Here is a 23,155-nt window from a genome sequence, read left to right as displayed (position 1 = left end):
GTTAGCTCTGTAAGCTCTATTAGCTCTGTTAGCTCCGTTAGCTCTGTAAGCTCTATTAGCTCCGTTAGCTCTGTAAGCTCCGTTAGCTATGTTAGCTCCATTAGCTCTGTTAGCTCTGTTAGCTCCGTTAGCCGCTGCTGTCAGAGTGAAAGTGATAAAATATAAAAAAACATCCATGAACGGTAGAAAATCAACATTTAATCTACAGAGTTAGACAGGCAAAGTGAAGATATGGTCGTACTTCATTTCTGATCTCAACAGGTTTTTAGGCACAGGGACATACATTTAAAAATATCATATATTATAGCATATATTATTCTATGTAGCATAAAACCTCTTTACCATAACAACGTATGCACTTCATCATTGGCTGTACAAAAATACATTTAAATCTTTCTCTTTCTCTGCACATTGCGGGCGTCTGTGTGTTTGTATGTACTTGTGTGCACGTGCAAATGTGGGTATGTGTGTGTATACGTGTGTGTGTGTGTGTGTGTGTGTGTGTGTGTGTGGTCCTCTTCTTGCAGCCGAACTTCAGCCGAAGTCGATGCGTGGCCGGTACTCAAGAACCATGGGATACGTCTGAGAGAGCGACAGAGAGAGAGAGAAACAATCTTTAAAACAGAAACACGACGACGACGACGACGACTGCTGCTGTTACAGCATCAGCTACATGTTACATGTATGTTCAACAACATGTCTGTTCAAGTACAACAACACATTCACTTCATTATGGCAAAAATCATAATCACGATCACTTTGATCGATAGATTATCGATCACCATCACTCACTGACTTTGGAAACATTATTGAACTTTAAATTTAAATTTTTAAAGTTTATTTTTTTTAAATGCACTTCAACTGAAAAACTAATTAAAAAACTATTATTGACATAAAAAAATAAATAATATATTTCAGTCGGCCATTTTGTTTTCAAGTTGTCCGCCCATCTGTTTCTCGTGGACACGATATCTCAGTGACACTTTGAAGGAACATCTTCAAAACTGCCACAAACATTCACTCCGACTCAAGGACCAACTGATTAGATTTTGGGGGTCAAAAGTCAAAGGTCACTCAAGACTTCACATCAATTATGACAAAATTTCACACAAATGGTTCATATTTTATCAACAGATCAACAGAGATGTAACCTGGAACTAGTCTGAGAAAAAGTACTAAAAATAAGTAGTAAAAATACGGTATTTTAAGTATCTTAAAGCACAAATTCTTGCACCTGCATCAGTCTGTCTTTATCACGTGACGTCTCTATATAAAGTCTTATAGGACAAAACGTCCTGCAGTAACCCCAATGACACAAACACTCGCTGTGATGTTGATGTTGATGTCATCATCTGTCATGTGGCGTCTTCATGGCGAGTGTTTGGGTTAAGTAACAGATGTCAGCTCCGACTCTCGGTTCAGACTCGCCTCCTTTTGTCTGTAAAACGCGTCAGAATCAGTCAAATGTGCGAGTCGGCCGTTTCATGAAACATTCAGGGAGTGAAAAGGCGAGTGTTTGTGTCAGAGCAGCTGCAAAGTGAAAAGTGTGTCTCCTGGTTTTGGAGCCTGTCTCCTATTTCTGGCAGCTTGAGGCTGCTGGTGCAGCAGAGTACAGCTGCTGTCATCTCCTCCGCCTCTCTGCATTCTGCTGCATCATGTCTCAGGGAAAAAAAACAACAAAAACCAAAAAACAGAACAACAATCTAACCAGTCTGTCACTGCGCCTCTGTATCTGCATCCCTGACACTCTTTCACTCAGCATTTCTGTCTCCACACACTTTAATTATAACGTACTAACACACACACACACACACACACACACACGCTCGGTGCAGCTGTCAGCTAGTTTTAAGGGATTTTGTTCTGGTGTCAAATAAACTGAAATGTAGAATCGTCTTAACGTGCAGCACAAGCAGAAATCCAGCACGGAGAAAAGAGAGGAAACTAAATGTGCTGTCAGATGCTGCTTGGTACGAACACAAGTGACAAGTTAACTGGTTTTACCTGGTGCATCACCTGTAGGAATCTGTGGTCTCACACCTGAAGCTAATATCCTTTACTTTAATGCTTTTTAAGGAACTAAAATTCATCCAGTGTCCAGACTGTGAAGGATTCGTCCTCTGGGGATCCTGAATATTCACATTTTGAATTTCATGAAAACCTGTCAACCGTTCAAATCTCGTTATGAAGCAAAGTCAAGTGGAAATTGTGACGAGGTAGAAACTCATGTTGGCGCTGGAGCAAAAGTGGAGGCGGTGTGACGTAGTTATAGAGCCACAAAACCTCATAGGGAGGTGTCAGGGGGGATCATGGTGGGCGGCGCCTGACCACGGTGGCGTGGCGTCCTCAACCCTCCAGAACTCCTCAATAAAATATAAACAGGTGAGTTATATAAATCAGCTCTAGAGACCAAAACAGTTTTTGTACCAGGCTGTAAACATGTTTATTTCTGCTGTAAAGACATTTTAACATGGGAGTCTATGGGGACTGACTCACTGTTGGAGCCAGACTCTAGTGGTCGTTAGAGGAACTGCAGCTGCTGGTTCTTCTTCACGTTTCAGTCGACAAAGTTTCTAATTTTAAGATGATACACTGCTGTTGATCGACACTGGTTTATATCAACACTGAGTTGTTTCGATCTGTCTGGTCATGACGATGACAGACAGTTTGTCTGAAACACAATATAATCTGAGAGTTGATCATTTTATAGAGTTGGATATCTGACTTGAACAGCAGCTGATGGGGATCATGTTTTTATTTGTAACTAACCACCGTTTTTTCAACCAACACACAAACCTTTTAAATTTATTGTTTTCTCAAAACTAAGTGCAAGAATCTATAGAAACAGACCAGTGTGCTCATTTCTTAGGAAACCTCTCTGTCCTTGTCGGGATCTGTGTTAATATCTTTCAGCCATTTCTTTCCCTCTGTGTTTTTGTTCTTTAGGTCCTAAACTCTGTTGTCGTTCACAGCCCAACAAATTTACCTCGACACCCTCGACTCGCACGAGGAAAAACTCAGAAGGTCGGTCTTTCTCTGGATGGAGCGTTTGCTCGAAGGTGTTGAGGAGAATGTTTTGTGTTTCACTCTAACGTTGTGTCCATCACTGAGGCCAGAAGCTGCTGCTGGATCTACACCTGGATCTGATTAGTGTTAACGAGCTGATTCCACGGCCAATAATAATAATAATAATAATAATAAAAATGTGATTCTGAGAGACAGATCTCAGCAGGGTAAATGGGGGGCGTATTCGTCACCACCTGCCTCTCCTCATCCTCTGCAGTCACCACACAGCTCAAGTGACCAATCACAGAGATTTTTAGTCCAGATTAAGACAAATTGATCGCATGTGTCATTATTTATTTATAACCAGACTCACTCTCGCAACAGTGACAGTCAAAGTGGCAGCCATATTGTTTTCTGGTCCGTCTCATTCTTTGTGGACGAAATATCTCAGGAACGACTTGACTACAAATTTGGCAGAAACCTTCACTCGGACTCAAGCATGAACTGATTAGACTCTGGTGGTCAAAGGTCAAAGGTCAGTGGGACCTCACAAAACGTGTGTGTGTGTGTGTGTGTATACGTTGGAAGGAAAAACAAAGCCGTGCTCTGAAGTTGTGAGAAGCTTGAGACTGATGAATGACTCGTATCTTCTGTCCCTCCAAGGTGCGAGCGCACCTGACTTTTGAAGGGAATGGGAGATGGCACTGTGATCGGTTTATTGGATGTTACTAAGAGATTAAGTCCAACCCCTTTGAAGCATGCGCCTGGAGCGGCGACTGTTTTTACCGCCGTTAAAATGGCACAAAAGACATGGACACGCCCTAAACGCACTTGCGCCACGCGCTTCAGACCATGAGCTTTGGATCGTTAACGAAGAGCCCAAAGAGTGAAATGTCATTATAATCTGTAGCATCTGGACGTCTGGGTTAAAACTGGGTTTAAAAGGCTCAGAAGAAGTTTGTGAAATAATCATATTAATGTGAAGCAAGTCGTAACGAAACTTTGAAATGCAGTCGCTGTTTAAAGTTTTAATCTGTAACTTTTCCACATTAAAACAACAAGTTCTATGTTCTATATGTTGAGCTGTGTTCTTACGTTATTATTCTTACATTGGTCGCCTGTCAGTGACATCATACCCTCTATGATCAGGTGGCAGTGTTTTCTGGTTTCCTGACAGAAGCTCAACATTGACTTTGATCCAGTTTTAAGCCACAGACACTTTTTACACCTCGGTGGTTTTCAGCTCGTTGTTTGAACCAGATGAAAGATTTTAGTCGTCGGACGTCTGGATCTGAAGTTGAGAAACAAGCTGAGGAAACGTTCGACAGCTCAGCTCTTGTGGCCGCCTGTTTGTTGTGGAGAGGAGGACTCCTCTGTGGATCATTCAGCTGCTGGTAAAACCCTCCTGAACGTCTGGTTCCTGAGTTATCAGAGAAACAGTCAGAACAAAGTTTAGCATCAACCTCAGTCTCTGCTCCCCGAACAGCGTCGCTCAGACTCTGACTTTAAATGTGAAGCTGCTTCATTCAGAGTTTCTAACGCCATCTTTTTTGTTTGTTTTTTTTTGATTGAGAGCGGCAGAAGTTACAGACTGAGTTTAACTACATTTAGACCAGTTTTAATTTGAGTTTCCGCCCTCAAAGACACAGGTTGTAAAAAACTAAACTGCCCTCGAGTGGCTGTGACGGGAAACGTTTCTAAACTGGTTCCAGCAGCTGATCAGGACTGATCCGTCTGACGTGACGTCCGTCGGCCTCTTTCTGCCGCGCATCATCAATAAAAGTCTCTCTCACAGTAACGGCTGCTGGGGGGAACGACTCGGAGCGATCGCTTGCCAGAGTTGTGCACTTTGAATGATTAGTTTTATATCGTCCCGGGTCCTGCAACGCAACATTTACATAAAAGTGTCCAGATGGAAAAATGACAATGTGTGCTCGCCACACGGACGATCTGCAGCTGGTGATTACATCAGAAGGACGTGGGTTCAAACCGGATGAATGAGGTCAGACAATGTTGGGAAAGAGGCGGCAATTTGTTCTTTGTTTTTCTGCTCATGAGCCTTTTTTATTTTCTATTCCTCAGCGCCGGCGACATTTTGCAGCCATTTTGTTTTCAGGTTGTCCGTCCGTCTGTCCCGTTCTCGTGGACGCGATATCTCCGTAACGCCTCGAGGGAATTCCTTCATATTTGGCACAAACGTTCACCTGGACTCAAGGACGAACTGATTATATTTTGGTGGCTAAAGGTCAAAGGTCAAGGTCAGTGTGACCTCACAAAAAACTTTTTAGCCATTATGACCAGAGGGATACAACCATGAGGAGGTGATTCCAGTTTTTAATTAACATTACACTGGGACATCATCACGCTGTGGATGATGATTACATTATGACTGGGAATAATAATCACACATGCAGTTATTATTTTTTTCTTTCTCCATCTCCTCTCTCTGCAGATGAGAAACATCTCAAATGATATTTTTAGCTCTGGAAAATAAGGATTTATTTAATTTATTTAAAAACAGATTCCTGAAAATGACTCTCTCTACATGTGAGCACAGCTGGAGCTGAGAAGCTACAGACTTTATAAGTCTCATACTGTCTCCTTCCCTCCTCCTCCTCCTCCTCCTGCCCTGGTATGTGATGCCTCCTCCTGCGGTGCCAGCTGTCTGCGCTCCTCACTCGCCCTCCACTTGTGGACGGCACCTTTCACTGGCTAATCGTTCATGTGAATACGCACGTGCAGATAAACAGATCGCCATTCAGTCGCAGAGTGCAGGAATGTATGCACTCACACACACGAGCACTTAAACTGTAGATGGACATCATAAAAACACACACACACACACACACACACACACACACACACACACACACACACACACACACACACACACTGGCCCACTGAACCACAGCACTGATGACCCTGAAGTCTGAGGCTGACAGCGGCGGCACGTTTCAGACTAAAGGACAACAACTCCTGCTGTGTGTGTGTGTGTGTGTGTGTGTTGTATTTCCATGTTTGTGAGGACCAATCAAACTTTTAGATGTTCTCCTGAAGTGTTGTCCTCTTGTCTTTAAAGGAGTGTGAGGCTCGTGTCTTTGTCTCAGGGTTCAGAGTCAGGATCAGGTTTGAGTGTTGGGACGGTTGAAGTCAGAGTGAATGTTCTCTAAAGTGTTTTATGTTGATGTTTGTCGATGTTGTTGATTCTCATTTCCCAAACCACACATGGACCACGTGTCTCTTAGTCTTAACGAGACTAGACGATATCCAGAATGTAAAATCTTGATATAGTCTAAATATTATCGCAGGAGTGGAGAGGTTATAATATTTTAATATAATATATTTTATAATACTTTTATAATATAATTATATTTTACTTTATAATTAGTTATATAATTGTATAATTGTATTTTATGTTTCAGGTAGCAGTTCATAGTTTTCTTCATTTGTCACATGACAGGGACAATGTACAGTGAGCGAAGAGAAATGAGACAGACAAGGTGCAATTTGTTAGAAAAATAAAAATTAATAATTATATATACATGTATATATTATAAAAAGTATCGGGGTGTCGAGCGGCGCAGTGGGTTGAGCAGGCGCCCCGTGTGCAGAGGCTGCAGTCGGTTTGAATCCCGCATCGGACGGCCCTTCACTGCGTGTCATTCCCCCTCTCTCCGCCTCCCTATTTCCTGTCTCTCTCTGCACTATCAATACAGGCATAAAAAGCCCAAAAAAACCCCAGAAAAATATCGCAGGAAGTATCGTAATATCCGATATTATTGAATATCAGTCCAAGCCTCGTCTTAACATTGACTCTCTCTACTTTCCTTCTGTTCTAGTCAATTATAAAAAGTTATTCATTCTGGTTTAATTATTTCAATAAATACAGACCTGTGAAGAACTTTCAGTAGTTCTGGTCATTATTCATATTGTCTATGATGCAAATTATTTAACAGGAACCTCGTGTACGTTTCTAAAATTCCCCCAAAATGATGTAAAACACTTCAGAGAAAGTCGGAGTCAAACCAAAACGCTCAAAGATGAAATATTGAAAAAAAAACCAAAAAGCAGCGCAGATTGACTTCAGCTGAGCCACTGGAGCATATGAAGCTGTAGAGTAGCTAATACGACGTGAGTAAATATTTAATGTTTGTAAGTGTTTTACGTGAAGCTTTGGCATGAGAGCATACACAGTAATATAAAAGAAGCCAGACTTTCTTTCAAGCTGACTGGCTCTGGTTTCTGCTCACAGAACAACAACAACACAAAACTACACATTAAACGTTTCTTCTCAAACAGTTTGACGTCAGAATTCCTTCTTTTATAGAATCTGAGTCACCGAAGATTCTTGGAAGAAACTTTCTTCATGCAAAAACCATTTTTAATGTTGAATAGAGAAGTCATTCAACCAACACTAGTTTTCTCACACACACACACACACACACACACACACACACACACACACACACACACTTATACTAATTCTGAGAACACTCTGTTTATTTACTTTCATTCTTACGCGACCCTAATCATACTGAAACCTCCCCGTCTAATTTAAAACCTCCACTTTTAAACTACATGTTAACCATTAAATAGGAGTTCGACCTCACGGGTCTGAGCCCTCAGTCTCTCTCTGAGGCTGTGAGCCCCCACAGTGTGAGGGAGTGCAGAGCGCCTGCACACATATGCACAAAAAAATGACTTCCTGTAGCAGTGCAGCGACACATTAGCATGCAAACATGCACACACAAACAGGAAGCGAGGGTGACAGCCTTACATTCTCTCCATGTAGCCTCCACCGGGTCATGTAGATGAACTCCAGAGTGTGATCTCTGCCCATGATCTCTCCGTTACACAGCACATCCAGCTGGACGCACAGGAGGGAAAAATATGGTCAGAAACAAGTTAATCCTCTGAGCTCTCAGGGCTTTTCCTCCATTTCTACATTAGTTCTTCAGGTACTTGCATATAAAATAATAAAGTGTTTCATATCACAGTTTTCATGCTCTTTCTATAATGAGACTCTTTGGACTGTGCGAAGACATCATTTGGTCCAAATGCTGAAAAACTGAAGCCCAGTTTTTTGAGATTCTTATGAAAACATACATTTACTGATGTGGAAGAATCGAAGAGTTTGAAGAGTGTTGACCAAAGTGTAAGGTTTATAGAAATAGAGCAACATGTGAGTAAAATAGTAGATAAATGTTCAATAAATGCCTAAAATGAAAAGTGTTGTCTGTCTCTCTACTTTAACCAAATTTTTGAGGCCTTCTAGCTCCGCCCACGAGTCACGTACAATCTGGCAAAGATATTAATAGAAGCATCCGTCGACCTCAGAGGGTTAAATGTAATTATTTCCACAAGATGAAAGAACAAAAAAGAAACTGGTTATTTTTATCTAGGGGTCAAAATGACAATCTGATGCAGAGAGCTGTCAAAGACATGGAAACACAAATATAAAGGGTTTCAGTCCTGATGCACAACATGAAGTGAGAGGGGAAGTTCACTGTGGCAGTGAGTGGGAGGCTGCACCGACCGAGCGAGTGTGTTACACCAGTTTCAGCTCCGTCTGCAGCCGGCAGTCTTTATGCTCTGATAAAGCTGACTGCTGATAATGATAATAAGGAATGGATTATTAATGAGCATCTGGCTTCACACAGACCGGTTTCAGAGTCAAAGTGAACCTGGTCAGAGTCTGACTTCCTGTCTGAGGTCTCTGTTCTCTATGAAGCTGTGAGGCGTCGTCTCTGTTTGGTTTTCTTTGTTTTCTTTGTTTATTTTCTTAAAACTGAAATGTTAAAGTTATTTTAGCAAAATAAAAAAAATAAATAAATAATTTTATGTCTTCTGCACGGTGGAGTGTTATCAGAGGTGTCTGTGGATATTTATACCAATGCACTAGCTAATCATAAAACACTTGACAGTTCAGATAAACGAGCCTTAGTCTGCGTTACACTTGCTAACATTTTGCAGTAAGCTAGCCAGTTAGCCTCATAATCTGTATGAGTCTATATTTTTGCACAACTTTCAGCCCTGGTATTCATCTTTGTAGAGGTTTACGTTTATGATTTCCAAGGTTTCCAAGAAAGCTAGTTCATCCTATTGATATTTAGCATTTGAGCTAAGCTAAACTATTCTGACTGATCAACATATTGTACCCAAGAATAGCCAAGTAAAAAAAATCTTTCATCGTCAGTTTAACTCAAAGCTATGTTGCTATGCTATATATCATTTAAAAGGGCTATTTGTAAGTTTTCTGCTATTGCTACAAAGCTAACGTGAGCATCAACAACTGTTTACTTACTAGTCTAGAAGAAACGTTGCTCTTCATTATTTTACTCACAAAGAGCTGTGTCCAGTTGTGGACAGCAACGCCAAGCTAACTACTGTTTTGCTTCTATTTCTATCGCTAACTATTCGTCTACTAAAGTTAGCATGTTTCCCAGCTAGCTAGTCTCAACACTTTCCGATACCGCGTCGCTATAGCGTCGAGAAGTAGCTGCTCAGATGAAGAATAATAACCTCTTGTGTTGTAAATACAACAATGGCTGAAGCTCTAGGCAAGACTGGTCGGTAAACAGCTGTTAATGCTAATGCTAATGTTAGCTATGTAGCAATAGCAAAACTTACAATGCGCTCCTTTAAACAGGACTGTAGTTTCTGAGCTGGAGGACAGAAGCTGCTCCTTACCTCATAAGAGCTGGGCAGCTTTAGTTTAAGACTGAGAAACTTCTTAATTGTTCCCACGGTGACTCGACTGGAGCAGCGGATGAACCTCTTCATCAAATCCTAATTGGACGAGATACAAATTCTGTTACACTCTGATTTAACAAGAGAGGCAGCGAAAAGACGACTATAGATTTTCCCAGGAAGAGACCTCAAAACAATCAGAGCTTTACAACGGGTCCGATATCGACCGTCTGAGAAGCTTCGGACCAAGTTTCCTACAAAACTGAAACATATGAAGATGTTTTTCAAAGTTTGTGTATTAAGAAACTACTTAACACCTCTTGGTGACAGTTATACTGAAATGAAATAATAATTATTATTGATTTAAAGACACGCACCGTGACAGTGCTCTCCCCTGACTGTCCTGTGTTACGTAGGCAGTCCAGACAGATGGCTATCTGAGGATCACTCCTGTGGTAGTCGTCATTGCCGCCACCGTCACCGTCGTCGCCGCCACCGTCGCCGCCGTCGCCTCCAACATCAGGCAGCCCGAACCTCTGGCACCTCAGGTTTTCTGCTGAAGTTTGCGGTATCAAAAATAAAAAAAACTCCATTACAAAATGTCCTTTAAAACCTGAGTTTCTCAATTTCTTAAACTGTATACTAAGATTTTAAAATGTCTTAATGATTAGGATTAAAAGATGCTGAACGAATTAATTATTGCCCCCTATGAACAACAGTACAAGTCCTGTTTGCAGCAGAGGAGCTTAATTTGGCGTGTTTGATGTATGAACAGGAAATTCCCTAAATTCAGCGCTGCCCCAGATTCACATGAACAAGCTCAAAATATGATGAATAATCAAATGATGATGAATCAAAACCCAATCAAAAACTCCCCTGATGTATTGATTTCACCTCTGAGAGAGAGACAAAGTATCAGTTACCAGAGTTACCAGGGGACCTCCCTCCCTCCCTCCTCAAAAAATGGTGTTTAATTTACAGTGAATATTCAGTCTGGGTGACAGACAGCGTTTATACCTTGGCCGTTTTCTTTGGGCTGGTTCTTCCTCCAGAATTCGAGTTCCTGCTGTTCCTCTCCTAGTCGACAGATAAAAGGAAGACGGCGTCAGACACACAGAACAGCATTCACACACACCGAGCCCACGCCTGACTTCGTGATAGTGCTTTAGATATTCTACTGATTGAAATCCTGTTTCACAACAGCAGAGAACGCAGTTTGTCTTTATTAAATTTAGCGTGAAATTAAGTTATTTGGGGTGTAATGGAAGATTTTTATACTAAATTGATAAATACAAGGTGCTTTACATCCAGCCATAAAGAAAGAGACCTAAGCTTATCAAACAGGCTGCAGCAGCTTGTTCCTTCTGTCCAGGCACCAGACACTGATTTATAGGCCAGGGATGGTGTTCTCTAATATGAGCCACCTGCACTAATTTTACCACGGCTGCAGAAGATAAAACACTGTATAGGTGCCCAGGAGCATATGGCTAATATTTTCTCTCCAACAACGCAGTTTGGACCTGTAGTGAAATCTATAAAAGCATGTCTTTACTCTCTCAGTGTTTTTCTCTATACCAGCGTTCTCTCGATTCATACTGAGTAACATCTATTTCATGCTTCATCCTGAACATTCAGAAGCAAAGTTGCATTCGCGTCAGAGCAGGTGGCTCGACTTTAAAATGCAAAGCAACGCTGTGCGTGGATGTGACGCGCGTCTGCTCTTCTGAAACCATAAAACAAGAATTCGTATGAGGCAGATTTTTACACCACTTGGCTGAGCGGTGCGAGCGTCAAAAAAATATATGATGTTTGTTCCGTCTGCGGGCTGCCAGAGCGCTCTGTCAGCGGAGGTGAAGTTATGGAGTCATAAAATTATAGTGCCATCACAGCTTTAGTTAGACATGTTGACTTGGCTCCTCGTTGGCCCCACTGCAGAGAGAAAGGTTGTACATCTTCATCTTGTTTTAAACTCTTGAGCGTCCCGCCTCCTCTAAAAATAAAGTGACGCTGACAAACGAATACGTCTCTGATGTCAGTGGCAGCTCCCCTCCATCTGATAAGATGATCTGTTACAGCGCAGCACCTCAGGAGATGGTAGGAATTTTGTTTTGATCAAGAGAACTTGATGCTGGTGGATGATTTCCAGCCATGTGGGATTGAACCCAGGTCTGTCATGTGACGGTCATCAGATCTGATTCATTATTAGCTTTGATACGCAGTGTTAATAGAAAATAAGAACTAATTGATGGTAAAACCTCGAATGAATGAGTGTTACTCTTTGGGTGTTGCTCAGCGCAGTACGTTGTTGGCAAGAGGTTGTAGCTGGGAAGCGTTGTGTTAAGACATTGCTAGGTGGTTACAGTGTCTTGCTAAATGGTTGCTAGGATATTCTTGGTGATGGTGTTGCCAAATGGACACTGAGGTGTTTTTGTTGGTTTTCAGGGTGTTGCTAACGAGTTGCTATGGTGTTCTTGGTGAAAACAGCAGTAGTACAGTGTTTGTCTGTGTTTTTATGCAACAGCTAAACACAAAAACCTTCACTCACTTCTCCTCAATAAGCCTCAATGATATTATGTGTATGTGGCATTGTAATAAATTCTTTGTGTGTCTTTTGATTAATGTCGTGATTGCTGCGCTGTCGTTTACTAAATTATTTTTCCTACCTCCCGTGAATTGTCACATCATTTGTCATGGAAACTGAGGAAACAGACGGATGAAATCGTCTGGCAAACTCACTTTCTCTGAGTCCGGGCACCAGCTTGAAAATGATCTCCTCCAGGGTGTTGTCCAACCTGAGAATAAGGAGAGAAGGGAGTGTGAGAAGGAGGTGAAAAGAGAGAGAAAGGCGATAAAGAGGTCAAGAGGAAGTTAAATGGGGGATAGAAAAACAATTAAAGTAGGTGGTGGGTTAAGAAGAGAGGCAGTAGTGGAGGTAGAGGAGAGAGGGATCAGGGAAAGAAAGAAATAAGGGGGAAACTAATAAAATGGAGGTGAATGGAATTGAATTGGTGGTACTCAAACTTAGAGAGAAAGAAAGTAAAGAAGCTCAGTCAAATAAAAGTGAAGACGAAGCAAGAGGAAGAGGAAGCACATCCTACCTGAGCATCTCCAGTGGGTTGGTCTCATGGACCTGAATGCCACATTTAGGACAGTCATTACTCTCCTCAAAGTGCTGCACAATACAGCTCTTACAGACTGCAGAAGAAACAACATCAACATTTGCTATTGGGGTTAAATAAGAATCTCCAGTGGCAAATATTTATCATGACAGTTTGACTGCTTCTTGTTTAAGTCTGCACACAAAAATAAAAAAGCTTGCTAGCTTGCTCTAGCAGGTTAGCTCGCTCTAACAGGTTAGCTTGTTCTAGCAGGTTAGCTCACTCTAACAGGTTAGCTTGTTCTAGCAGATTAGCTCACTCTAGCAGTTAGCTCGCTCTAACAGGTTAGCTTGTTCTAGCAGGTTAGCTCGCTTTAGCAGGTTAGCTTGTTCTAGCAAGTTATCTCGCTCTAACAGGTTAGCTTGTTCTAGCAGGTTAGCTCGCTCTAGCAGGTTAGCTTGTTCTAGCAAGTTAGCTCACTCTAAAAGGTTAGCTCACTCTAACAAGTTATCTTTTTCTAGCAGGTTAGCTCACTCTAGCAGGTTAGCTTGTTCTAGCAGGTTAGCTCACTCTAGCAGGTTAGCTCGCTCTAACAGGTTAGCTTGTTTTAGCAGGTTAACTCGCTCTAGAAGGTTAGCTCACTCTAACAGGTTAGCTTGTTCTAGCAGGTTAGCTTGTTCTAGCAAGTTAGCTCACTCTAGCAGGTTAGCTTGTTCTAGCAGGTTAGCTCACTCTAGCAGGTTAGCTCGCTCTAACAGGTTACCTCGCTCTAGAAGGTTAGCTCACTCTAACAGGTTAGCTTGTTCTAGCAGGTTAGCTTGTTCTAGCAGGTTAGCTCACTCTAGCAGGTTAGCTTGCTCTAACAGGTTAGCTTGTTCTAGCAGGTTAGCTCACTCTAGCAGGTTAGCTTGCTCTAACAGGTTAGCTTGTTTTAGCAGGTAAGCTTGTTCTAGCAGGTTAGCTCACTCTAGCAGGTTAGCTTGCTCTAACAGGTTAGCTTGTTTTAGCAGGTAAGCTCGCTCTAACAGGTTAGCTCACTCTAGCAGGTTAGCTTGCTCTAACAGGTTAGCTTGTTTTAGCAGGTAAGCTCGCTCTAACAGGTTAGCTCACTCTAGCAGGTTAGCTGGCTCGCTCACAAGCTTGTTAACTCACATGGTGTTAGGTTAGCTTGCTACAGTACCGTCCCAAGCTAATTACCTCACTTGCTGTTGGGTTGCCTGGCTAGCTTACTCTCTAACGTGCTCAGTACATTACCCACAAATTAGCAAACTGTTAGTCTCCAGATGAAATGTCAGAAAAATGGGAAAAACAAAATGGTGACACTAAACAAAAAGCCTAATTAGCTATATTTCCAGCAGTTTAGTAATGTGAATGTTTTTCCCAGTTATCTGCTCACAATAAAATATTCTGAACAATATGACATGAATGCAGCATTAGCCTTAAAGCTGAAACAATTTGTTGATTTATAAATAAGTCAAATCAAAAAAAAAAAGAAAAAAAAAGGCAATTATTTTGATAATAGATTGAGTGTGAGAGAGAACAGTGTGAAAAAATATAATAAATAATATATTTGCAGAATTTAGCCTCTTAAAAGAGAAGCTTTGCTGCTTTTTGTAATGTATGTTTGTAGAGTGAGTATTTGGGGGTTTGGTCAAACACAACAGGATGTGAAGACCGAACCTTCAGCTCAGTGAAATGTTTTGACACTGAATCGATTTTATACAAATCCTAAACTCAAGTATTAATAAATGAAAAAAGAATTAATCGATAATGATAATAATTGCAGCCCTGATTAGCTTTCTAACTAACGGTTAGTTGACAATAGTGTGTTTGAGTGTAGTGAGTGAGTGTAGTGCGACGTCACCTTCAGTGACAAAGGGATCACGTGTGTGTTTGTGTGTGTGTCTGTTGTTTCACTCACAGGTGTGCAGGCACTCGGTGACCGTGGTTGGTTTAATCAGGTAACCTCGACACAGGTAACAGGTGATGAAATGATTAAAGTCTCTCACCAAGTGCTTCCTTCCTGTAGCGGCCATGTTTGTAGTTTTTTTTTTTTTTGGTTTTTGTTTTATTTTTTAGTGGCGCTGCAGCAGGAAAACTGACCTGGAGTCAGAGTTACAGTTTAAAGTCAGACGTCCATTCAAAACAATGAGCAATGGGAAGGTTTCGGGAGACAGGCTGCTATCGCCTGCTTGAGTTTACGAATGTTTATAGTTTAAAGATGAGTTCACCAACACTGGCTAATGGTAGTCCAGGTTTCACTGTCCACAACGTCTGAGCGGTTGGTCCTACTGTGTAAAATCCTGCTCCATCCTTGACTCAAAGTATTTTCTGTAATCAGTTTCTCTTCAGGAACATCTCCCACTCACGCCTCACTCCATCTTCAGCGCACCATGCCAGTCCCATTGAAATAAAAAGAAGACACCAGCTGGTCCGGTCTGTGCGGCGCCGCTTCAATCCAACACGTTTGTTAAATTCCCAGAATTCCCAGAGAGTAAGACGTCTCGCTTCCCTCCCCGTCTCTGCCCGAGTGCCATTTTTAATCCATGAGGGGTCAAAGGTCAGCAGACCACTTGTGTGTAGCCGGCCTCATCCCAGAGCGTTCAGTCATCATTACAGTGCTGCTGCTGTTGATGTCTGACACACGGTGACACTCGTCCGTGTGGCGGCTTTTTATCTCAGTGAATAAACCTGGAGAATAAAACACACGTCAGAGTTGAACAGGTTTGTGGTTTGTGCAGATTAAAAAAGAATGGAAAGATATGTTGTTGGAGATATTCACATACATATCATATACACACCCCTGCACCCACACACATACAGTATAAACAACATAAATTGTAAAACACTTCAATTAGACAAAGAAGAAGAGAAGACTCAGTAATGTGATATGTTTCTGAGAAAACATGATTCATCAACTCTCAGATAAATTCATTGTGGTGTCACTGACGTGTAACAGATCAACACAGGGAAACAACGACCACACAGGCTCCATGTTCTCCGCCTGTGAACCGGCTCAGTTACTGTAAAGGTCACTGATAAAGCTTGGATGAAACCCAGACACTTGTTAACGTCACCTCACTGACTTCCTGACTCAAACAACGGATTTAATAACAACTCGCTGCCATTTGAAGCCGTCAGTTGACTGTCACCTCCGGCAGCTTTACCTTGTCATTTATCAAACAAATATTCAGATCCGCTCTGCCGACGCAACAACTAAGAACTTTGTTGAAGAGCAACGAAAAAATACTTCTTGAACTGTCCCCAGAACCATCAACCCTCCAGGACATGAGACAAAATGTCTACAGCGTCCACGCCGGCGACAACCAGAGACAGAGGCATTCTGGTCTCCGGTTGTCCATCTGAATTCAGGTACATTCGTCCAACTCATTCTCGTTAACGTGATATCTCAGTAACGCCTTGAGGAAATTTCTTCAAATTTGACAGAAACATTCACTCGGACTGAAGGATGAACTGATTAGATTTTAGGGGTCAAAGGTCAAGGGTAAAGGTCACTGTGACCTCACAAAACATACAAAAAACGCACAGTATCTCGGGAACTCCTCAAGGGAATCCCTTCGAATGAGGCGCAAATGACCATTCGGACTCAGGGATGAACTGAGGTCAAACAAAGGTCAACTTCACTGTGACATCATAATGTTCTACAAAAACACTCCTGGCCATTATTGGACGCTGTACCTCAGGAAGGAGACACTGTGACTGGCTGGTTGATGAAAACCCAGGACCTCATCACAAATATAATCACATGCAATGATTCTGGCTTGTTCTGCTTTCAACACAATTGAGAGATTTTCCAGAAAACTGCTGCAATTTAAGATGAACAACATTCATTTTCTTTAAGGGTTCATTACTCATGAACTCACTTGCCACGCATTGTACTGGCTTTCCAGCTGCAGTGGTTGTATATCTGGACGGATTTGTGGTGAAGCAAGACCCACAACCCTTTTTTTTATCTGGTCTCCCCATCGAGAGGAAAGTAATGTTTGTCAGTGCTGTTAAAAAAATGATTCATACGACACTTTCTGATCTGATTATGGACGGGGGGAGATCACAATTTAAAGAAAAAGAAAAACAGTATTGAGTGTTGGCAGGAGAAGTGATGCGATGTGTGGTGTCAAGGTTGGACGCTTCACCACCCTGACCTCCTCCTAAATTGGTTTTGTTGGTTGCACTAACAATGCTGCGTTTCTTTCATTTCTCCTCTGAGAGGCAACAGTCAGTGTTTGATGACCGCAAGAAGTTCAACGTCAGTCAGACACAAAATACAGATTCATTCACAACAACAGATACAGTCATTTACTTATTTCACAGATGTACGTGTGTCTGCGTTATCTGGGTTTTTGTTTTAGTTTGCTCTTTCCGAGCAGTTTTGATGTGATGCGTTCATCACATCCAGTAATTACTGTGGTTGTTTGTAACTAACAGTGACATGAACATTGGTCCAACAGGACTGTAGCGGGTCTGACCTACATGCATCCGTCTCTGGATTACCATTTACTATGAATAGCTAAAACTCGCCCCCATTCCATCCCCACTTTGATGGATCTGAATGAATTTTGGTTTCCCCGCTTGGAGCAGACACCGGGCTGAATGTGGAGCTTCACGGCGGTGAAGCCCATACGTTTCATATTTACTGAGCTTTTACAAACCATTTATTTTAATGGGACAGCCTCGGTTCTGCTGTTACAGTAAATGAAGAGAGCGAGCCGCTGAATGTTTGTGGATGTGAGATTAGGCGCTGTTCTCAGGTCTGATCCATTCCCTTTGTAAACATCACAGCGGCCCCTCCGTGACTTGATAACAGGCCACCATCAAATACTAATCATCATACAAATTAGTGCAATAACAGTCACTGAATAAACTGGCAGGACGTATTTATTTACCCCATCCAACACTTCACATGACTAAGATGTTTGCCATAAATTCACCTGATATGTAATTAACGTCAGAGTCAAAATGAGTCACTGTGAGTTTTGGTGGGTTGACCTGCCACAGCTTCATTATATAGGAACATAATTCACAGCAGCAGAAGTAAACAACACAACAGCTCTGTGTAAACTCACTGCATATAACACACACACCTATAAGTTACTGTAGGAACATCTGAGGTTTGTGGCCACAGACTAAAATAAAGCTACGGCCATGTTTTAAAATTACAGAAAATGTATTTGCTACAAGAGAGCAATAATCAAAAGTAAAAAATTTGACTCACTAAAAGATGCAAATATTAACTTAATATTGTGTCTGCCTTGTGCATGAAATGCGCTCTATAAATAAATAAAGTTAAAGAAACTCATACATACGAGATGCTTCATAATTGTAACTATGTAAAGTCTAGGATACTTTTATTTTATTATTAATTTATATTTAAAGGTCCCATATTTTACACTTTGAAGTGTTGATAGAAGATATAAAAACCATCTCAGTGTAGTTTTACATCTCCTCTCTCAGGCTTCTCTCTGGAGCTCTAGTAACTACAGTTCGGTGAGCCAATCAGAAGAGAGGAGGCTCTGAGCCTCTCTTCTGATTGGCTGACTGTTTTCTGAGTGATCCAATAAAAATAAAGCAGATTTCAGGTAAAAACACTCAGAGAAACCAAATCCTGCAAGGTTTGGATGGTGGGTCCAGGTGGGCGGGGCTTGGTGACTGCTTTGTTGTGACATCACAAAGTTACAGAAGTCCTGACGGCTGGTTTTAAGGCTCAGTTTCTGAATACAGGCTGTGTGCATTTCTCTGTGGACTGAGGCTTTGATACTTTCACAGTATTAATATAGAAGCTAGAGCTGATCTATAATCACACTACACATGGACAGAGACCTTTACACTGGAGGAGCTTTAACACATGAAATCTAAACACTGCACAAAACAACAACTCCAACAAGCTCAGTCCTTGTAACTATTGTGATGAGCTGCAGTTACACAGTGAGTTAGTATAGTTACAGTAACCAAGTTACTCAGTAAAACTCATCCTGTGTATTCATATTAGATAGATAGATAGATAGATAGATAGATAGATAGATAGATAGATAGATAGATAGATAGATGTGTCCAGTAGCTCATTAGTAATAATAATAATAATGGTAGTGGATAATAAATAATATACAAAAATAATTAAAGTCCACTTCCTTTGGCTGAGGTGTTATTATTATTATTTTTATTAGCATTAATTCTAGCTACAGGCTAATTATGACATACTGTCTAACATTTTTAACAAAGTCATTAAACTGACTCACATTGTCACATTGTTGATATATGAAATCATTTTCTAAATCATTAGTAAACTTCTATTGATGATTGATTAGCTCACGGCCTAGATACAGTACACCTGTCATGTGAATCAATGTAGCTGTTGACTCACTATTTCCTGTAGGGCTGTTTCAACTAGTTTCACCTGGGGTCACACTTTATCCTCGTGTGCAGCTTCCATCATTTCTGAGATGACGTCACATACCCTGCGTGCTGTCAGGCTGCCTGTGCGTCAGGTGTGTGGACAGTGAACAGAGCTGGATTCAGGCAGTTGTTGTTTTTTCCCTCTCTGCAGAAACAAAGTGCACACAGAGGAAAGTGTTCAGACTCCCGCTTCATTCAGCGTGGGTCGCTTTGTGCTCCAAAAATCTCAAGTGCGCAGCTGAGAAATCCCCCAGTGTCCGTCAATGAGACGCGCGCGCACGCACTCACACACGCACACTCACACACACACACAAGCGTGTTATTTATTCACACAGCCGATCTGCTTATCTCATCGTTAAGGCGCGTCACGGTCTACGTCACCGGTGTCAAAACAACATCAATGGACGACGCGCACACATTACAGTGTCACACACCGATATATAATACGTGTTCAAATCGCTCGCGTGCACATAGGCTACGCGCGCGAACTCACGCGAGCTCGTTAGGCTACTGTGTAACCATCTATCTACACACACACATACACACACACGCGCGCACGTATCGACAGTAAAAGTTGCACAGCTTCACGTCACGGCCTCTGAACGACACGGACGGAAAGCGCAACGCACGCGGGATATTTACCGTTTGCGTGAACATACCGTAAATCCCGCACGTGAGTGTGCACGGCGACGCACTTTGCGTTTCAGGAGAGAGAGAGAGAGCGAGAGGGGGGGGTGTAGACAGAGAGAGAGAGAGAGAGAGAGAGAGAGAGAGAGAGAGAGAGAGAGGAGGTCCAGCCAGCAGCGTCAAAGTTTGGTTGTAACGTAACGCAGCCGACGTCGGCGGATGAATTCACCATCCGCGCAGAAATAATAAGAAATAAAAACACATTCCTCACCTCCGTGCTCACTTTCCCGCTGCTCCCCCTCCTCCTCCCGGGAGTTATGGATGCCGCGGCTGGGTAGGAATGTCCACCATGACACTGCCAGGTCCTCCCCGTTCAGTCTGCTCCGTGCACTGGATGAGGAGAGAACACGGAACTGGTCGGCTCGGATCTGCCCCAGTCCGCCCAGCAGCCAGGCAGCCAGGCAGGCGGGCAGGCAGGCAGGCAGGCAGGCAGGCAGGCAGGCGGGCGGGCAGCAGAGAGCAGCGGTGGGCGGGGAGCCACCAGGCAGGCAGGGCTCGGAAACTGAAAGCAGTTGTGTAACTGAGTGACTATTGGCCTATAACACGCACACACACACACACACACACACACACACATACACAGAGAGCGCCGTGTCTGTTGTGTGCAGTGATGACAAAGCAGTCATCTACACATGACATATACTGCATGTGTGTGTGTTTCCTGGAGAAGGAATCCCTCCGCTGCAGCTCTTCCTCGGGTTTCTAACAGTTTTTCTGTTTAAGCTTCTTTTTTTTGTTGTTGGAGTTTTTCCTCGTCCGGTTCCAGCGTCTATGGACAGAGGGTGTCCTGGTGCTGCTCACATTTTAAAGCCCCTTTAGGCAAATTTCTGATGTGTGATATTGGGCTATATTGTAAAATTTTACTTGACTCGAGCAGGAAGGAAGCACATGCACTGCAGCCCAGTTTATCAGCTGCTCAGACTGAATCAAAGTTTGGTTTCACCTACCTTTAATATAAAATACAACCAGATCAAGAAGGGGAGACTGGACAACAGGTCTTATTTCTCCAATCAGAAACATGCAGAGTGATGATTCTCAGTTAGACCCCCCACAGTTAGCATGTGTTAGTCAGTGTGTTTAGCACAGGATGTTCTGTCACAGCTGACAGGGTGGAGACGGTTGCAACAAGTTATTATAACTATCCCCAAGTTAAGCAGCCAGCGTTTCAACATTTCAGCATTTTTAGTTCAATAGACAAAATATGCAGCAAATGTTGTACCATAGCACTACAGAAACAACAATAAGAGAAGACAAACAAGTTATTTTGGTAATTATTTTATTAGCCTCTCATGGTCTTATATTATATTTACCTGTTCTGTTCATCGTGAGTTGCTAATTGTTAATCAGTGAAATTTAATGTATTTTTAATTTGTTGCAACTGTCCCTTATCTGTGGTGCAACTGTGCCCAGGGTTGGGGTCAGTTGTAACATCTGAAACTTTACATTCAAATAAATACAGTGAATGATCTGTCATATGTAATCATCTGTAAATGGCATGGGTCATTATCAGACAGATGTAAGTTTAATATCTAAAAGTTTGGTTGGTCTAGAACAGGGGTATTCAATTAAAATTCAAAGAGGTCCAGTTACAAAAATGTCCTCCCAGCAAAGGTCCGAATCTTATATTGTCACTCGAAATAGTGCACCCTGATGTAAAAAAAAAACAACATAAGTACTTTTCTATATCATTTATTGTCAAATTTCAAGTGTTTTCAATATACTTTAAACATACCGATAAGTCTGAACTTGTATGGCACTTGAATGGAAAACATTACTGTAGTTGTCTTTACGACACTTCAAGTAACTGAATTTCTTCTGAATAAAATAAATAAAAAGTGCAAACAGCTTTGAGCAGCCTGAACTTAATAATGTAAAAACATTCAGAATCTTTTGAATAAAATAAAAGTGCATCTTTAAGAAAAAATGTAAACAAAAGACCTTTGAGCTGCCCACCCCCTTTTTTAAACATGTATTAACTACATTTAAAATAAAATAACACAGGAACCTTAATGCTTACATTTCAAGTAAAATACAACAGGGCAGAATTTACTGAATAAAAGAAAAGTGCAGAGCTTTGAGCAGCTCCCTTTCTCCTCTCTCCTCTCCTTCCTCCCTTTCCAACTTCCTTTCCTAGTGAGAGAAATGGGCATGTAACTTTCCTGCCAGCAGTTTGAATCTTGGCTTAAATGGGGTTAGTGCCATTCTCATGCTCATGTGGAGATGCTCATTGGTAAGCCTGGAACAGTACTTTGTTTTAATAATGTTCATCGTAGAGAAAGCTGTCTCACAGCTGTAAGTTGATCCAAACATGGTTAATGTCAAGGTTTGCGAGGTAAGTTGAACCCAGATGCAGCCAACGCATGGGAGACGGTGCAGACAGGTTTATTTAACCACACGTGAACGTGACATGAACAGACAACGTGAACAGACGTGAACAAAACAGGAAGACAACAGACGAACCAACACAGACAAAGGGGAGCACAAAGACTATATAGACACAGGAGGCAAGGTGATTGCACACAGGTGAAACACATTAGGACGGGGCAGACAATCACTACACAGAAACAAGACCAAGACATGACGCAAAAACACAGACAAACAAGGAACCAAATTACAAAATAAAACAGGAAGTGCAAGAATTTCAAAACAAAACTAACAAAAAGTGTCTGCCATAACAAAACATGACAGTTAAAGTGTGTAGTGCTACTTTGGTTAGACCAGGGAAAATGGTTTCAGGCACAATCTGTAACCAGAAAGTAGCAGAGTCAGTTGTTTCTCTCTCAGAGCAACATCTGCTCAGTGAGCTCTCACTGTAAAGATCCAGGTTGTGCCCACTTGAAGGTCTGTGTCACCTCCTTTGAAAATCCTCTGATTTCTCTCATAAGGAATGGATTCTTGATTAGCAGGAGGAGCTGGTGTCCGAGGTTGAAGCTGTCAAATCGATGACAGAAGTTTCCAATCAGCTTGTCTATGAAGCTGACATAAGGGGAAATGTCTCTCTTACCCTGAATTTGTTCCTGCATTTGTGGGGAGTGCTCACACTCTCCTTGGAGATCTTCTTTGAAAATGTCCAGCTTCATCTGGAAGGAGCGGACAGTTTTCATCATATCACAGACAGAATTTTTCTGACCCTGCAGCTTTAAATTGAGCTTATTAAGGTGTCCTGTGATGTCCACCAAAAAAGCCACCACATCCATCTTGTTGTTATCTTGCAAAAAGTTTGCAAACTGTGTTGCTTTTTGTCTCTTGAGCTGCTGTAAGAA

General features: G+C 41.9%; 1 protein-coding gene across 6 annotated transcripts; it reads right to left on the bottom strand.

Annotated features, from left to right (window-relative positions):
• Window positions 1–443: 443 nt before the first annotated feature.
• On the bottom strand, window positions 444–20,326 carry pcgf5 (polycomb group ring finger 5). 6 transcript variants are annotated; one of them, XM_022748670.1, is made up of 10 exons: window positions 20,104–20,326; window positions 19,174–19,350; window positions 14,716–15,485; window positions 12,795–12,891; window positions 12,433–12,488; window positions 10,714–10,773; window positions 10,074–10,252; window positions 9,697–9,795; window positions 7,784–7,873; window positions 444–582 (listed from the first exon to the last, which is right to left on the bottom strand). In XM_022748670.1, exons 3-10 carry the CDS (start codon window positions 14,828–14,830, stop codon window positions 535–537), a joined length of 744 nt encoding a protein of 247 aa, XP_022604391.1. In that variant the 5' UTR covers window positions 14,831–15,485; window positions 19,174–19,350; window positions 20,104–20,326; the 3' UTR covers window positions 444–534. The 6 variants fall into 6 exon arrangements, with proteins under 6 accessions (XP_022604391.1, XP_022604396.1, XP_022604393.1 ...); XM_022748675.1 differs by having other exon boundaries at window positions 10,074–10,249; XM_022748672.1 differs by having other exon boundaries at window positions 19,207–19,350.
• Window positions 20,327–23,155: the final 2,829 nt, after the last annotated feature.

This window comes from Seriola dumerili, unplaced genomic scaffold (assembly GCF_002260705.1).
Source record: "Seriola dumerili isolate Sdu_G_001 unplaced genomic scaffold, Sdu_1.0 BDQW01000127.1, whole genome shotgun sequence".
NCBI lineage: Eukaryota > Metazoa > Chordata > Actinopteri > Carangiformes > Carangidae > Seriola > Seriola dumerili.
The sequence above is the reverse complement of the archived record's forward strand: the minus strand, read 5'-3'. Positions and strand labels throughout refer to the sequence as shown.

Coding starts and splice junctions, on each gene's coding strand:
- pcgf5 (XM_022748670.1), bottom strand. CDS start 14,830: ATGGCCGCTACAGGAAGGAAGCACTTGGTGAGAGACTTTAATCATTTC. Junction 12,892..14,715: donor CACCGAGTGCCTGCACACCT/GTGAGTGAAACA, acceptor TTTCTTCTGCAG/TCTGTAAGAGCTGTATTGTG. Junction 9,796..10,073: donor CAGGGGAGAGCACTGTCACG/GTGCGTGTCTTT, acceptor TCGTCCAATTAG/GATTTGATGAAGAGGTTCAT.